This window comes from Atractosteus spatula, chromosome 23 (genome assembly GCF_055471065.1).
Source record: "Atractosteus spatula isolate fAtrSpa1 chromosome 23, fAtrSpa1.hap1, whole genome shotgun sequence".
Taxonomy (NCBI): Eukaryota; Metazoa; Chordata; class Actinopteri; order Semionotiformes; family Lepisosteidae; genus Atractosteus; species Atractosteus spatula.
In genome coordinates this window covers 12,875,196-12,889,994 of record NC_142728.1, presented here as the reverse complement: position 1 = coordinate 12,889,994, position 14,799 = coordinate 12,875,196, and the positions used below count along the sequence as shown (strand labels likewise).

Genomic DNA, 14,799 nt, shown 5'->3' with positions numbered 1-14,799 from the left:
GAAAAAGAAAATAACCAATGTGTAAGAAGTACAGTCATTTACAAACGTGTGTAATTCTGCAACTTAAACCTATTTCTACATCTCAACCCAATTTAAATAAACACACTAGGGCACAAAACGATTTAAAAAGTCTTATGAAATGTGAACATACTGTACACTAGGCACCACTGATTCACAGAGGCAGTTAAGCTGCAGTATGATGAGTAATTCAGACATAAATCTCAGTGATGTATGAAAACACAATGGCTTATATTAGATATTGAGCATATGGTAACACTTACTAGAAATTCATACACAGATTTCCTTTTTTATTCTTCTGTTCAGTGTTTTGCTCATTGGATATTAAACACATGGTAATGGTTAAGGCCAAGAAAAAAAAAAAGAAAATATATTTTACTTTAAACATGCCGTTTAATGAATTGTTTGGGGTAAACAGAAAATCTTTGCAAAGAACAAAAAATATTCCAACCACAAAGCTGGGGAAGAGATTTAAATTTTACAAACTAGGCAGCGCATCAATGACTATTCTAAGGCACAATGAATCACTACCTCTGTGCTTTCCCTACTGTCAGCATTAACATGAAATCAAATAGCACATCTCCCAGCCTTGAATTGTTTGCGCTCCTAAACAATCTATAGTAGCTTCTCAACTTCTATGTCCAAAACTGTTTAGCATCCTCTAATTCAATCTTTGTGGGAACTCGAGTGTATGAAGGAATGCAGGTAAAATCTAACACACTAAGATATTCTTAAGCAACAGAATGAAGTGTACTGTATTAGCTGAATTTACAGGTAAAATCTGTGTGTGAATGTGCATAAAAATCTACAACAAAGTAGCAGTGCAACAGATCAACATAGCAATTTCATAATTACAGTTTTTAATGTCATTTTGTGATTATATAAGCAAAAAAAATAAATAATATTCCCCAACTACTTGCAAGTTATTCATGTTGAAATATAAAAAAAACAACCACTTAACATGTTTACTGGTATCCATATTGTATATACTGCATAGAACTAATCTAGTCTCCTCATTGGACGTAAGTCATTTTTTTCCCCATAATCTCCCAAGAACTCAAGAACTAATTCTCATTTGTACCGATTCCCTCAGAGCCCTAACACCTACGCCACAGCACTGCTTTAATTTCAGCACACAAATTAAAAGGAAGAAAAGGACAGCTGTTGGAAGGCAACATTGTTTAAGGCTTTAAACTATGTTTCAACTTAATGTAATGTTTTCACCTTACAGTTTTGGGAACTTGAAAGTTATCGGTGAAGCAAGGAGTCTATTTCTTGGCAGTTTTGATAAGGTGGGACTAGCAAAAAACTAAAACACTTCATGAGCCCTCCCCCCACCTTACTTCTACCCTGAACTCTATAGAGCATCCACAGAAATAAATTAAAGTAGATAATGGTAGGCTTGCGGTTGGAGCTTCTGACTCTTCAGTTCAGAAGCCAAAGGTTTAAGGCCAGAGCACTAGCCACTAAAGGCTACAGCTCAACAGAACCCTGCCAAAAGGCCAAAACCAGAAACATCCTGGTTGGGAGGAGCTTGTGTTTAGCTTCTAAAATAGCTCAAGTACAACACCCGTTATATACAAATTGAGCCCATCCAATAACTAATTTTTACTCGGGTCAGATCCATTTTCTAACCGCTTTATCTAATGAAGAGCCATGGAGGAGCAGGAGCCTTTCCCAGCAAGCAACGGGTGTAAGGCAGGATACACCCTGGACGCAGGGCAAACACGCACACACTCACACCGTAGTCAGTTTTAACAGAAACTGTTCAGGTCAGATGTTATATGAAAATATAAAGCTCTGTTTCCTTCACTGTAACATTCTCAAACTGTTCAAAAAGAAGGGCACCTTAACACCTTTTTCCACCTGTTATTTTCCTGGGAGAAAAGAACTCACGTGGAGGTGTGATGCCATAATAAAATAATTAAAGATGTACCCAATGACAAACACATTCCATTTCTTTAATGCTCACTATTCTCCTACAAGGTGGCTCCATCATAACATCAAGCTAAGTTTTAAAAGATCTCAGAATTTCATGGTTTGTTAATCTTAACCATGCATTGACCAGTGCAACAATTAAACTTGTATTTCTGCATTATGAGAATCTCTTAAATAACCTACTATGGTCAACCTTAGTCACTGTTAAACCTGGAAAAGATCAAAATGTCTTCTATCAGAAATATCTTTTTCTAAAACGGAGGAACTTGAGTTCCTTAAGTGGGTCTCCATAATAACTCATGCCCTTAACCTATGTTTTTCCTTGACTTCTGCATTGTTTCCACAATGTGAAGACTGTAACAGTATGTACAGTACAGTACTTATCCAGATGTGGTCTAATTCTAATATTGTACAATAGTTGCATGGCAAGTGCTAAGATTTTGGATAAAGCCTCTTTCCTTGGTTTTCTATCCAAGAATGACATTTTCTAGTGACAAGTGATAGCTTGAATATAATAATTTGTTGCAATAGAGCAGACTTTAGAGCTCTAATGTGTAAAATGTTTTATAACATCTTTGCCAATTTTCTTTAAGTATGCAAGATGGAAGTTTCTATTTTACAAAGGACTTGCATTGTTGTTATGTGAAACTGTGCATCACAGCACTACAAAAGTTAAAGAACACAGGATTTAATGTAGGGCTTTAATTTTGTATGCATTTTCCTTATTATGAATGTATATAGTTTGGTTAGAAGTAAAATAATTGTAAAATATTAAGAGTACAGATATGAATAGACTAAATTGTCATGTGTGAGATTTACAGTATATTGGCAAATTTGTATTATAAAAGGATTGTTGTGTAATGTCATCTGCATTTAAAATGGTATTACCTGTTCTCTAAAATAGAAAAATAAAAAAATGAAGATTTTCATCGTACAAAGTTTGAAATTTAGACAAGAACTGTCTGCACAAATCATCTTCCTTGAACAAGCTCTTCCGTTTCAACTAATAAGTAAAGATTTGAGCTTAAACTACATTATGATTGCTCAATACAGTATATTGGAAATGTCAGAGATACATATATGCATAAAATTAAACCATAAAAAACAGTCACTCTCTGTTAATGCTCTCTCCTTTAAACCATCAATGGTAGTGCCAAGTAACAAATGGAGCTGAACAGTCAAATTTGCTTTTTCTTCTAATCCAAGATGAATAGACAAAAATGTAAAAAGTGGTACAGTACATCATCCATCATGCCTAAACGTTCTAATGACAAGAGCAGCTGCACACATTTTGTCCCAGACTCATAAATTCTGCGCTCTTATCAAAATGTTTGCCGTCTGTAAATGGTTCCTGGACTGAAATTTAACTGACACTAGATTTTCGTTTCTGTAGAAAAATCTACAAAAGGGGGGGCTGAAGCACATTGGGTAATGGAAAATATAAAGCGATCATTCTTTTCCAAAAAGGTCCAAAAGTTGGACACCTTAATATTTTTCCTAGTGTTATTCTGTCTAAGGATGCAGACATTTGTGCGCAGGAAGAATGACAAAACACACAAGCATCCACTCTTAAATCATGGCCATTTTGTTGTATCAAACAGATATGAGCTTAGAAATTCTAGACAAAAAAAGCTTCTCTTGGGAGAAAGGAAGGGGTACCTATGGTGATGTATATTTTTTCACAGGAAAAATCAGACACTGCTTTCACTTGTTCAAAAGGCAAGATGTGGGAGTCCGCTATTCGCAAAAGCCAATCTGATTCACTCATCATGGTGTAGTTTACATCTTTGCACATTGATTTGCCAGCTTCTTTCTACAAACTCCATCCCCTTTTCTATCAACAGTGCGATGGGGAGTACCTTTGAAAACTGCGATTCCATCATCGGCTTGCGGCTATTATGCCTTGCCAGGCCATTATTCTGCTGTAATCGATACAGTGGGCATTTCCTCCCTGCCACACATCTTTTAGCAGCAGGCTTCACGTCCAAGGGAGAAGACTGTGTCAGCTACTGTTCATTCCCATGAGTCTCATGGCAGGAAGGTTCAGTAGTTGAGAGTTATACAATATTAACCTCCCGCCGACTAGAGAATTTGGCTAAACCAATGTCATCCTTTCAAACTATTTCCCCAGGCATTTAGAAATTGTTAAAGAGCAAACATTCAGCTTGTGTATTGGCAGCTGCTTTACAGATTCGTATGTAATTAGATTTCCTATATAGTCGCTATTGTGCTCCTGTAAAAACGTAGGTCACTAGGTAAACGCAGCTATTGCTTTGTTATCAAAATTGACAAAAAGTATTGTTTTTAAAATATATGAATTTCCAATGCTGCATAAAATGCTGTGCTATTGGGAAGCAGGCAAATAAAAAAGGCTTATTACAACAGCGAGGAAATGTAAAATTCTAACGAATGCGGAGCAGTTTATTTAAAACAATAAATATACCATACATTTTGGGGGGGGGGGGATTCCTGGAGCACAGCCTTTCAACCCTTCTCACCAAGGAACTGTTCTCTATATTGTTAGAATATGTTAGTATGTTGCTATCCACTGTATATCAAGCCTGTTCTCCATATTGTTTTAAATCGCAAACAATTTCAAGCTGTGGTATTGTGCAACAGCTGGTCCAATTTAACTTTAATTGTATGAGTTTGACACCTCATCTGGGTACAAAATGGTATTAACTTGGAGACGTGCTGTAGGAAACCCAGTGGGCCTGAGGACAGAAATTGTGAATGTCTGCCTTACTTTTAAAAGGTTCTTTCAAAGGTCTATCGCCATGTTATTTCGATGCCTCCTATTGGCACCAGCTTTTTTCTGGCTGTTTATTTGCTTACACTGCACTAATCAACGCACTCAGTCTGTCATTTCAATTTAACACACCTGCCTGAAATGTTTGGAGGCAACTGACTCCACCTTCCTGCAGCCAGGTCCTGCTATCAAACAGGGATTCCCTCCACCCTTCTAATTAGATGACACCTCAGGGTTAAGACACAAACAAAACAGGCAGCACCCTGCATCAGGAATGGCTGAACAAAAAGTCAAGCAAGGTCTACAGTACTTAAAGGCACGAGCCTCGCACGTTGTCCGTTTCATTAAGTTGCCCCATTAATTCTTTCCACCTTCTAAACTGTTCTCTTTGTTTTGTTGTTTATAAAACTTTCCTTTTTAAATAGTTCTTGTAAACGGTCATACAACGAAGCCTCATACACAATCCTGAGATGTGTTACAAGACTAGGTTTAAGTGATAGCATCAGGATTGTCCAGGAAAGTAATAAAACATGACCTAGTTAACAGGATAGAAAATGGCAGATCTTTTATTACTGCTTGCTTATTTAACACTTATGCTCTATGTGGAGCTTGGGCTATAGTGTGCGGTCTTTTCCATTGGTTCAGTCCACACTCTGAGAAGTGAACTGCCATTCTTGGCTGGCTGTTGCAGATTCTGCTTTGTCTCCATGTCCCAATATTAAAATGATGAATAGGGTAGACAGATGGCACCCTTGCCTGTTACACCTTTTTTTATTCACGAAGGCAAATTGTCTGAGGTCTTGTGCCAACAGAAAAATAAGGTTTTGAAATTCAACCCACTGGGGGATTAGAAAAGTTATTTTTATGACACCTTGTGGACCAAGGTTCTTGAGAAGATCATTCCACGGATATCTAGAGGAGCTGAACTTCACGGTTTCCACAGCTGCACAAATGTATCGGCATTAACAGTCAGCTGTCAAAGCCTGGTCTCACCTTCTTGGCCCTCCATTTGGTTGCTATGCTACAGCATGAGAGGACATTAGGCTCCTCTGAGATGTCAAAAGTCTAGTAAATTTCTGTAATACTAAGCCTGACATGTTACTTGGATAAGGGATCTGCATTATCTTAGAATGCAATTACTTTATGCATCTTTATATGCAATATATTTCAAAACAATAAAATACTATAGCACAACTTTATAAAACCATCTTTCAGATAGAGGTTTGTAAAACAGCTGTTGTGTACAATTTAGGGCCAACATTTTTATGATAGTTTTATACAGAGCAGTTACATTGTGAATAAACCAAACAGGTTTAATATGAAAATTCACTTCTACTTTATGTGCGAAAAAAAAAATAGATTGGACAAAACTCACTAAACAAAGCTATTCTGCAATCAATGCTAGTGCCAACAATTTAGGAGACCTTCAACCAAACAATCAGTCAATAACTAACAAGTTCAGAAAACAGGCTCCTGTTCTTTAGAGTGCTAGTCATTGCCCAAGACTAATGAATTCCTCCACATGCCAACTTTGCCTGAATAAAATCTTTAAAGATCTTTATTCATGTGACCTGCCTGGAAAAAAAGCTACTCTGCCATCATTAACTCCTTTTGCCTGCTCCCATCTAATCAAGATTGAATCAAAGCTCCTCCTTTGTTCTTCCAACAAAAAGTAGAGTGGAGTACTTAACTGTAATGGCCAATAATGACAGTACTCAGGTAGCAGCTATTAGCAGCTGTGTTCTAATCAAAGACTACACTGTTGGCACTAGATTGACATACATCAGTAGTGCTCAATGTAATGTGGTACTGTAAGTCTAACTGAACAGCTCTTTGAAGTCAAACATTTTCAGGAAAAATCTATAACGACACTTACAGTAGGCCCACAGTAAATCAAAACTGTGACCCTCATGCCAATCGCAAATTACAAACTCAGACCTTGACTGCGGGTTCCCATTTTGTTACAGGCATGAAGCCTCTGGCAGACAAAAAGCCACCATCAATTACACATCAAATTACAAACTTGGAATCCTGTGGCAGGTGGGTCAGAGCATTGATTTAATCTTTTCTTTAGCATGGAGGATTATTTGATGCTATTATTTATACTGTATATCTGTCTGGGTGGGTGGCGGTTACAGTCTATATATACAGTAGCATGTATACAATACAGAAAGAAAACATGTTCATTCACAATTTTCTAGAAACCCATTAAATCATAATTAGCACAATGTCCATTAAAACATCCATTGAGAGGTGCCTCTATGACAGCTGTGATCTAAACATTGTAAAGCACCTATGTACAGGCTTAAATGATACTGGTTCAGATCGCCTGTGTGTCTGAGGAAGTTGAAAGACCAGTACTTTCCTTTTTCACTTTGTTCATGTTTTGTATGCTATCCGGGGTTTGTTTCTGTGGAATGAACATCTTCCTGTGGGAGTGCAATCTATTCTGAAGGAAGTTACATGATTTTGTGGATATGCTGCTGCTGTCTTTGGGCTTCTATAAACTGAATAGCAGTCAGTCTCTACTGTTTGATTTGTCAACCCCCAAAGCAAGCACCTGACTCACTGGTATCCTTCATAAGACCTTTCAAGCCACTCGTTTAACTCTTAGACATTCTGGCTTCTGTAGTTATTGGTTAAAAGCCAATCAACCTTTAATGCTTCTGTTTAACTGATTTCACAAAGATTTTTGATATATAACTTATTTCACAGAGAGACTACTGGGGCTCATTATGCTAAATAATCTAGCCAAATTATATAAAATAAAATGGAACAAACACCTCACCATCTAATTCCGCGCATCCAATCCCTTTTATGTGAAAAATATCAGCTACTGTACATTAGCATCATCTTTGACGATCTGCACTAAAATTGCAGGAACAGTACATGCTGTGGCCCTTGATCAGCTTTCTACAATGGCTTCTTCATTGGTGGAGAAATAGGAATCGATGGTGAGAATTGAAAAATAAAGAAACAAGAGCTTCCTATAAGTTTTATATGCTATTTTAGCCATACCATAATGAATTGCGAAAAAGCAGCAATGTTCATGGTATGTCCCCAAGTTTAAATGAACTCTGAACTTGTAAAATTAAATATGTCCCCTCCCAATGATCACCGGGTCATAAATCAACCACAGATTTACTTTGTTGTAGTTTAGCCAAATGAACAAACTATAAGATATGAACATGGAGACTTTGAAACTATATAAAGAGGTCTTCAAACAGAAATAACACTGACACTTACAAGGCCTCACCACCATAATGGCAATAAAACATTATATAGAAAAGCTCCTGAAAGAAAGTCACTAAATCCAAAACATTTTCTTCTAAAGCTTATATTCCACAAATTATGGAATTCATCCAAAATTTCAAATGGTTTGGAAGACTGACCTTGCTGAAATTTAGGAAGCTTTAAGGGGTCACTGGCCCATCACTGAACTTCAGGAATGGCCTACTAAAAGACCATTATCAAAGAGAAACATATCAGTGTGGGAAACTAATAAACTTACAGTATTTGTTCTCGTATTAAAAAGAGATGCTCTGTGTTCATGTAATACTAACAAGGTTCAGCCAGAGATGGAATTACTGGAGATATGAACTTAGACATGTTTTCTGAACTATTATTTAGTCTAATTATCAAAATAGGGTCACGTAGAGTATCAGTGCCACTACAGTCAGATAAAATCAGGACTATAAGGGGAGTTGGAAGAGTAGACCGAGGGGAGGGAAGGGATTTAAGGATCACTATAATCCTCAGGAAACCACATCATCCATTACTCTTTATCCTGGTTTTACTAATATTGCTGTGTCCTTCCCTGATACTATTCAGATTATAAATAAAGGAGGCTGGGGCACATTAGCTGGGGAAGTAAGTGATCACTTCAGATATATACAGTAAGCTATCCAATACTGACATTGCACTGGCCTTTCCATTTTAAAAGAAAGATATGGCAAGAAGCTCTAATACTGATCATATGTTTCTCCAATAATTTGGTATGTTTGTTTGTTTTCCTAATTCTATTTTTTATGCAGTCGGTCCTTTGGAGCTGAAAAAGACACTTGAGGGCGTCTAATGCTTCATAATTCAGGGATGTTTTTTTGTGTACTTGACGATAATGCCAACAAAGCATGCTATATGAAAGCGCCGTTAAATGTCATTTTTAAATAACGGTCTTGGAGCCGCGGTCTTTCATCCTGTGGTGTGAGCAAGGCTTCTGTCCACATACTGTAGGACTGCTTGAGGGCTCACTTTCTGGGAAAAAGCTACAGTACATATGAGACTTAAACTCACCCTAGCTCCTCGCTTTCCAGGCAGTCCTGGTTTTCCCGGAGGTCCTGGAGGTCCCTAAAGGAAACAAAAAGCCATTAGCAAGCATAACACCTAATGTGTACCAGCTTCACAGCATGACATTCACACCTAACCCTGTAGAGAACCAGTTCAGTAATGAGAGGGTAAAGAAAGCAAAGACCCCACTAGCACAATCACAAGACAGCAATATTTCAACCTTTTGCTTACTCATCTTGGTATAGGCTTTGACTACACCATAGACAACCTGCTTTTTTTTTTAGGTAATAGATATTTAGGATTTCCTTTCCTATCAACTTTTTTCCCGCCTCAGACAGCAACCACAAAAACCTTATTCCCCATACTGTACTGTATGTTGCAACCCATCTGAAAATGATGCCTCATGTTTTAAAACGCATCATAAATCATACTTTTCTAAAGTAGCAGAGAAAGACTTACTTGTTGTATTCCAAAACAGACGGGGAGTGAAGTACTGTAGCATGTTCTAAGACTATGTAGACAGTACTACAGTCCAGGTAGCATGTTCGTCGGAGATACAAACTCGGAGCAAACGCATAAGTTCAAAATGACATGCCTGTTCTGACTTCATACACGTGACTCACCATTCCTCGGTCACATACCAGTTTACGCCAGGTACGATGCATATCTTAAGGGACCATGTATGATTTTCAGATTATTTTGCATTTACGTCAGATTAAGTTCAACTGAATTTGGAAATGTCATAATGAAATGGAAAAATAATAAAAGAGAAAAAAGTTGAACACAGCAATTATAAAGCCACTTTGCAATTGTATTAGTAGTGATAAATACATTTGTATTTTCAAATATTCTTTAATATTAAAAATGTTTTTGATTTTTTTTTACCACCAGGAGGCACAATGTTCCACACCAAAGGTATCCATTATACTGTGTGTGGCCATTTGTTCTCTCTCTGCAACATGCCCGGAGTATTTAGATTAAAATTAGATATGGCCTTTAATAACAACCAGTTCTATCAAATGATTTTAATTATTTTACATTCATTTCTTTACAGCTCCTTTCACAGATATTTAACTTAATGCCTAGACATTAAAATCATGTACTGTATAAAAGTCAATGAGACGAATGCTCTCAGGTCCATGCACAATTATTAATTTTTTACTATCTGCAACTTGACCAGACATCAGCAAGAGTGGATTCTTTTAGACAAACAAAAAAAAAGGAATTTAGTGCACATTGCAAAAAAAAAATCCTAAACATAATCAAATTTATTAGTCTACTCTCCAAATTCAGAGAATCAATTTACAGTCATACAGAATCTACAAAAGGAGGATTAAATTTTGGAAACTGGACACTCGCAAATTTCCAAAAAAATGTGTTAACAAAGTTGTTCTTTAACCTGCGTGAAAAAAATGGAAGCACTCTGCCAAACCATCTCAAAAACTTTCATCCTAGATCCTTTTAAATGCAATTCCCTTAAAGAATTAATTGGATAGCCCAGATCAACTGAGGCACCTTTTTTTCGCTAGGATAACTAAGTTTCCACCTTCTTTGCCTTTAAACTGCAGCACAGAAGAGCATAACCAACAGCTGTGTTTTCACAGCGCAGTACTGTTGTGGAAATGGAGTAGTTGAAATACATTTGGTCTATAAGAAAAACTGGAGGCACTGTCTATTCAACATATTAGAATATTCCAGAATGTACTGTAAAACAAGAAGTTAAAATCTTAAAACTTGCATGTAGCATGTAGCAAAGTACATTAAATGACTTTAAAAGGACCAAGAAACTTACTTGGGAAAGTAATTTTCCAAACCACTTTGCATTCTTTTATTAATAAAAATTATAAAGCGATCAAAGTAATAGAATACTTCAAATGTTGCCATATGGAGATGAGGCGATTTGACTTTAATACTGATAATCCCAAAAAACCTTCGATTAAATATGAACAGAGCTACAGTACTGTAGGATGCTGTCAAAAACATTTCAAAACATTTTTGCTAAATATCCCTTAAATAAATCTGAGTTCATCCAGTTAAACTAGCTACTGTAAGTGGCATGGGGAGTGCTTTGTGCTGGTACAGTTACATGTCTTTTGTACATAGTCTTATCCCTGGTTTGTATTACAACTCCCAGATCTCCTGCTGAGTTCATGGTGTCTCATGAACACATGGGTTTGCAAGAGCTCTCAAGTCTTGTTTCAGCAATAAGAAACTGCCTGACTGAGTCAAGGTGTGATTAGTGCTGATCCCAGTGAAGTCCTCAGTGCCTTTAATGTCTAAGCAATTCAAGCTTTATGTGTTGCTCTGTGGTAGCATCTCATTTTGAACCAATTACACAGATGGGTTGGCTGAAACTCAGACAGGTCAACTGAGTGCGCCGAGGTCAAACCGAACAAGTGTCCTACTTCTGAAACACCCTCGGTAATTTCCAGCTCTTAAGCCAATGTTTATTTAACGACCATTCTTGGGCATTTATTTTGAAATCCCTGTGACTTACCTAAAACTAATGAAAAAACAAAAGCAACAAAAACGCAATCCTAAGGATAACTTAAGGCCACTTATGCCAAGCAGGCTGTTTTCTATAAAATAGATTAAACCATTTAAAGCTACCATACAGAAGCTGTGCAAGGATCTAACACAGCTGAACAAAAGCTTTTCCTAAGCTGTAGAAAGAAAAAAAATACAGCATTCACATTGTAATTTTAAGATAAATCTGTATATTGCTTACTGTACAAAAATGAAATTATTCCTCTATTATTATATACCAGTTTAAACACATGGTACATAAAATGTACACTGTGTGTTCATTTGCTGTCCCCTGTCTTTTGGTGCTGTATTTATAACATAGCCATGTGTCTTTCAAAACAAGAACTAGAAACAGTCCTCTCAACACCTGGAGTGCCAGCAAAGCCCTAAACAAAAATAGGCCTTTTACACTAAAGAGAGAACCATTTGTCTAAAAGAAGTGACTTAAAAAATAATTTTTTTTCTATATTTACTTTGGAGATATTTCAGATTTACAATACTAGCATATACAGATTAAAGACTGGAGCCAACAATATACTGTAGATTACCTTTCTACCTACAGGACAAGAATCCATGCTGCACTAAGTTGGATTAGTTACTGTACTCTGAGGCACTGCCTGCCAAAATAGTGTTGTGAGCTGCATAAGTCAGCTACAAAATTCCCTTCTCCACTCAACTTTTAGTGGTCTTTAACCCATTAGCAATGAAGGGAAAATGCTAGGCAGTGGAAAATCTGGCAAGGCCTTTGGTAATGAGGCACTTCTAATGCTGCACCTGGCTTTTGAGCTAGACTCCAGACCACAGTGTATATTAGGTAATTTTGTCCATGCTGTGACAACTAGGACTTTCCCTGTTTCAGAACGCAGGACACACTCCAAGTCTACAGGCTGCCAAATGCGTGACTCTTACCTAAATTTAGACTCTATCTGAACTGAGCAGAAAAGAAGGAGGACAAAGTCAAAATTAAAAACTGTCTTTTTTTTCTTTCCAGGGTTTAAAGAAAATTCAGTCCGTGTTTTTATACGCCATTCCCTCAAGTCGAAGTGACTAGAAATCCCATCGATTTTAAGTAGTGAAACTAGTTAAACTAGTGAACAACCTGTAGCACCATAGTCGGCTTACTTGAAGAGTTCCGCACAATAGACCATTATAACAACTGACACCCATGAGCCCATCAGACCCCATTAACAGAATTTTATTAGGACACTACAAAAGATAATTTACTGCTCTTCTTTTGGAGAGAGAAAACAGCAATGTTTATTGACTCTTTTGTGTGATTGCAGTTAAATGAATGTAACTGACTTTTAAAGTGGGTGTGAGGTTATTGAAAAGGAGGTGAAAGGTCCATGCATTTGTTGTGCACGTTCAGATCAAGCTCAGCTGATAATCCTCCACAGCATTGGAAGAACAGCGGAGAACATGCAGCTTCTCAGACTATCCCTTCACTAGGCGACAGCACGTTTCATAAGTATGGCACCAATTCAGAATCACGCAGATAACCTCTACAGGAAGTTAGGCCTTGCTTGTTTTGTTGTGGGATATCGGCTTTGTGCTTATTTTTTTAAATATTTATCCAAGGCATCCAACTGAAAGGCATCTGTTTGTTTTCTGGTGTCGACCCCAGTTGTAAAGGCAGGAAGCAGTGACAAAAAACACAAAAAAGTCCATTGATCCCATTGCTAAGTTAAAACTAAAAACACTACACAGACTGTACAACTAGTCTTGATACACCTTTAAGATCCTCCTTCACTGGCCTTGATCTGAAAATTGGACAAAAAGCCCTTCAGACTTACGTATGTGAAAATATCTGTCCTGCCATTACTTCTACTGTAGGTCTCAGTCAATCAATGGGTATTTACATTTAGGTTGAAAACCAGGCTTGAGTCGACTTCTTAAAGGCAAATCATGTTGGCAAATGACCATAGGCATGATTCAAAATCACGTCTCCTACAGGCATTTTCATTTCCAAAATACTTCCTTCTGTACAAAATGGTTTAGATGCTAATACTCCTGGTTTCCTCAACAACATTACCCAATACTGCACAATGTTTTCAGGAAAATCATACATATGCTTGGCTGTTACCTTAAACTGAAACCGGCTGTAAAGCAAGTACCTGGAGTTCAATACTAATGTGCAAACAAAGCTTGAACTTCAAAGTGCAATGCATCACTTAATTCTTCTTGACTACTGTATTTGCTTGGTACAGAATGTACAGTACAATGTAAAGGGAACATCCAGAGAGCTCAGCTGAAGAGTTTTACCTAATGTTGAAAATATTGCTGTTATTCATTTTTAATCCAAGGCTAATATGTGCAAGGCGGTTGATTTAAGTAATGATTATGTAATGCCCATAAGGACTTATAATCCTTTTTTATATCCAAAGTACACAGCTCCTGTTTCACATTTCCTTGCCCTTTCTGTCCCTGTAATTCACCTTGTAGCAATTACCCCATCCTTCCATGAGCTACATACAGTAGATACTGGACACATGAATCAAATACCCTTTAAAGATGGGAGTTAGATACTTCACGACATTTCCTCAGCAGAGTTCAAAATCAGTTCAAGTTATAATCATCAAGTGTAGGGCATACAGTAACTAACAGAATTGCATAATATTTGGACAGCACCAATATTCCAAAGTAATCAATAAAGCTTTCAATATTAACTGCAGTCATTTTACCGAATGACTTTTGAAAATTAGTACACATTTTCTAAAATACAAATTTACAATGTGATATTATATCTTTAAAGAAAATGTAAAAATGCTGCAATTAAGTACAGTTGTAACCCATTTTAACTTCAAGTTTTTGAATACATACTGTAAACTGGGATTTGAAAAATATTTTCAGTATTGATAGAGACAATACCAACTATCAACACCCATGACGCATCTAGTGTACTGAGTGCACAAATGTTCAACCTCAAACACACAGCTTTTGTAGTTCATTCTACTGCAGCTACACAGAAGTCATGGTTTTCCTTTTACATACAGTTCAAACTGCAATCTGGGTTTTTAATTACAAAGAAAATAAGTCCCAGACAGTCCAGTTCCACGATTAAGACAGGTAACATCACATTATCATATCTGATGCATGTTGTTTTATCTGCAAGACTTTCAGAAGGATGATGTGAGCTAAAAACTATTTCTTTTAACATGAGGATGCATGATGTGCAAGGCAGGATAATGAATATATATTGTCAGGCTCCAATCATCCAGTGTCTCAATCCGTATCATTTCATCTACATCTGGCTTACCAATTACATGTTTCTATCAGGAGAA

The 14,799-nt window shown here is 37.0% G+C and overlaps 1 protein-coding gene across 1 annotated transcript in view; it reads right to left on the bottom strand.

Annotated features, from left to right (window-relative positions):
• The window catches only part of LOC148816182 (uncharacterized), a 157,172-nt gene that overhangs the window by 120,592 nt on the left and 21,781 nt on the right, over positions 1–14,799 (bottom strand). The window contains exon 4 of the mRNA XM_088940638.1: positions 8,999–9,052. Within this exon, the coding sequence (XP_088796764.1) occupies positions 8,999–9,052 (54 nt within the window). The remainder of the gene's footprint in view (positions 1–8,998; positions 9,053–14,799) is intronic.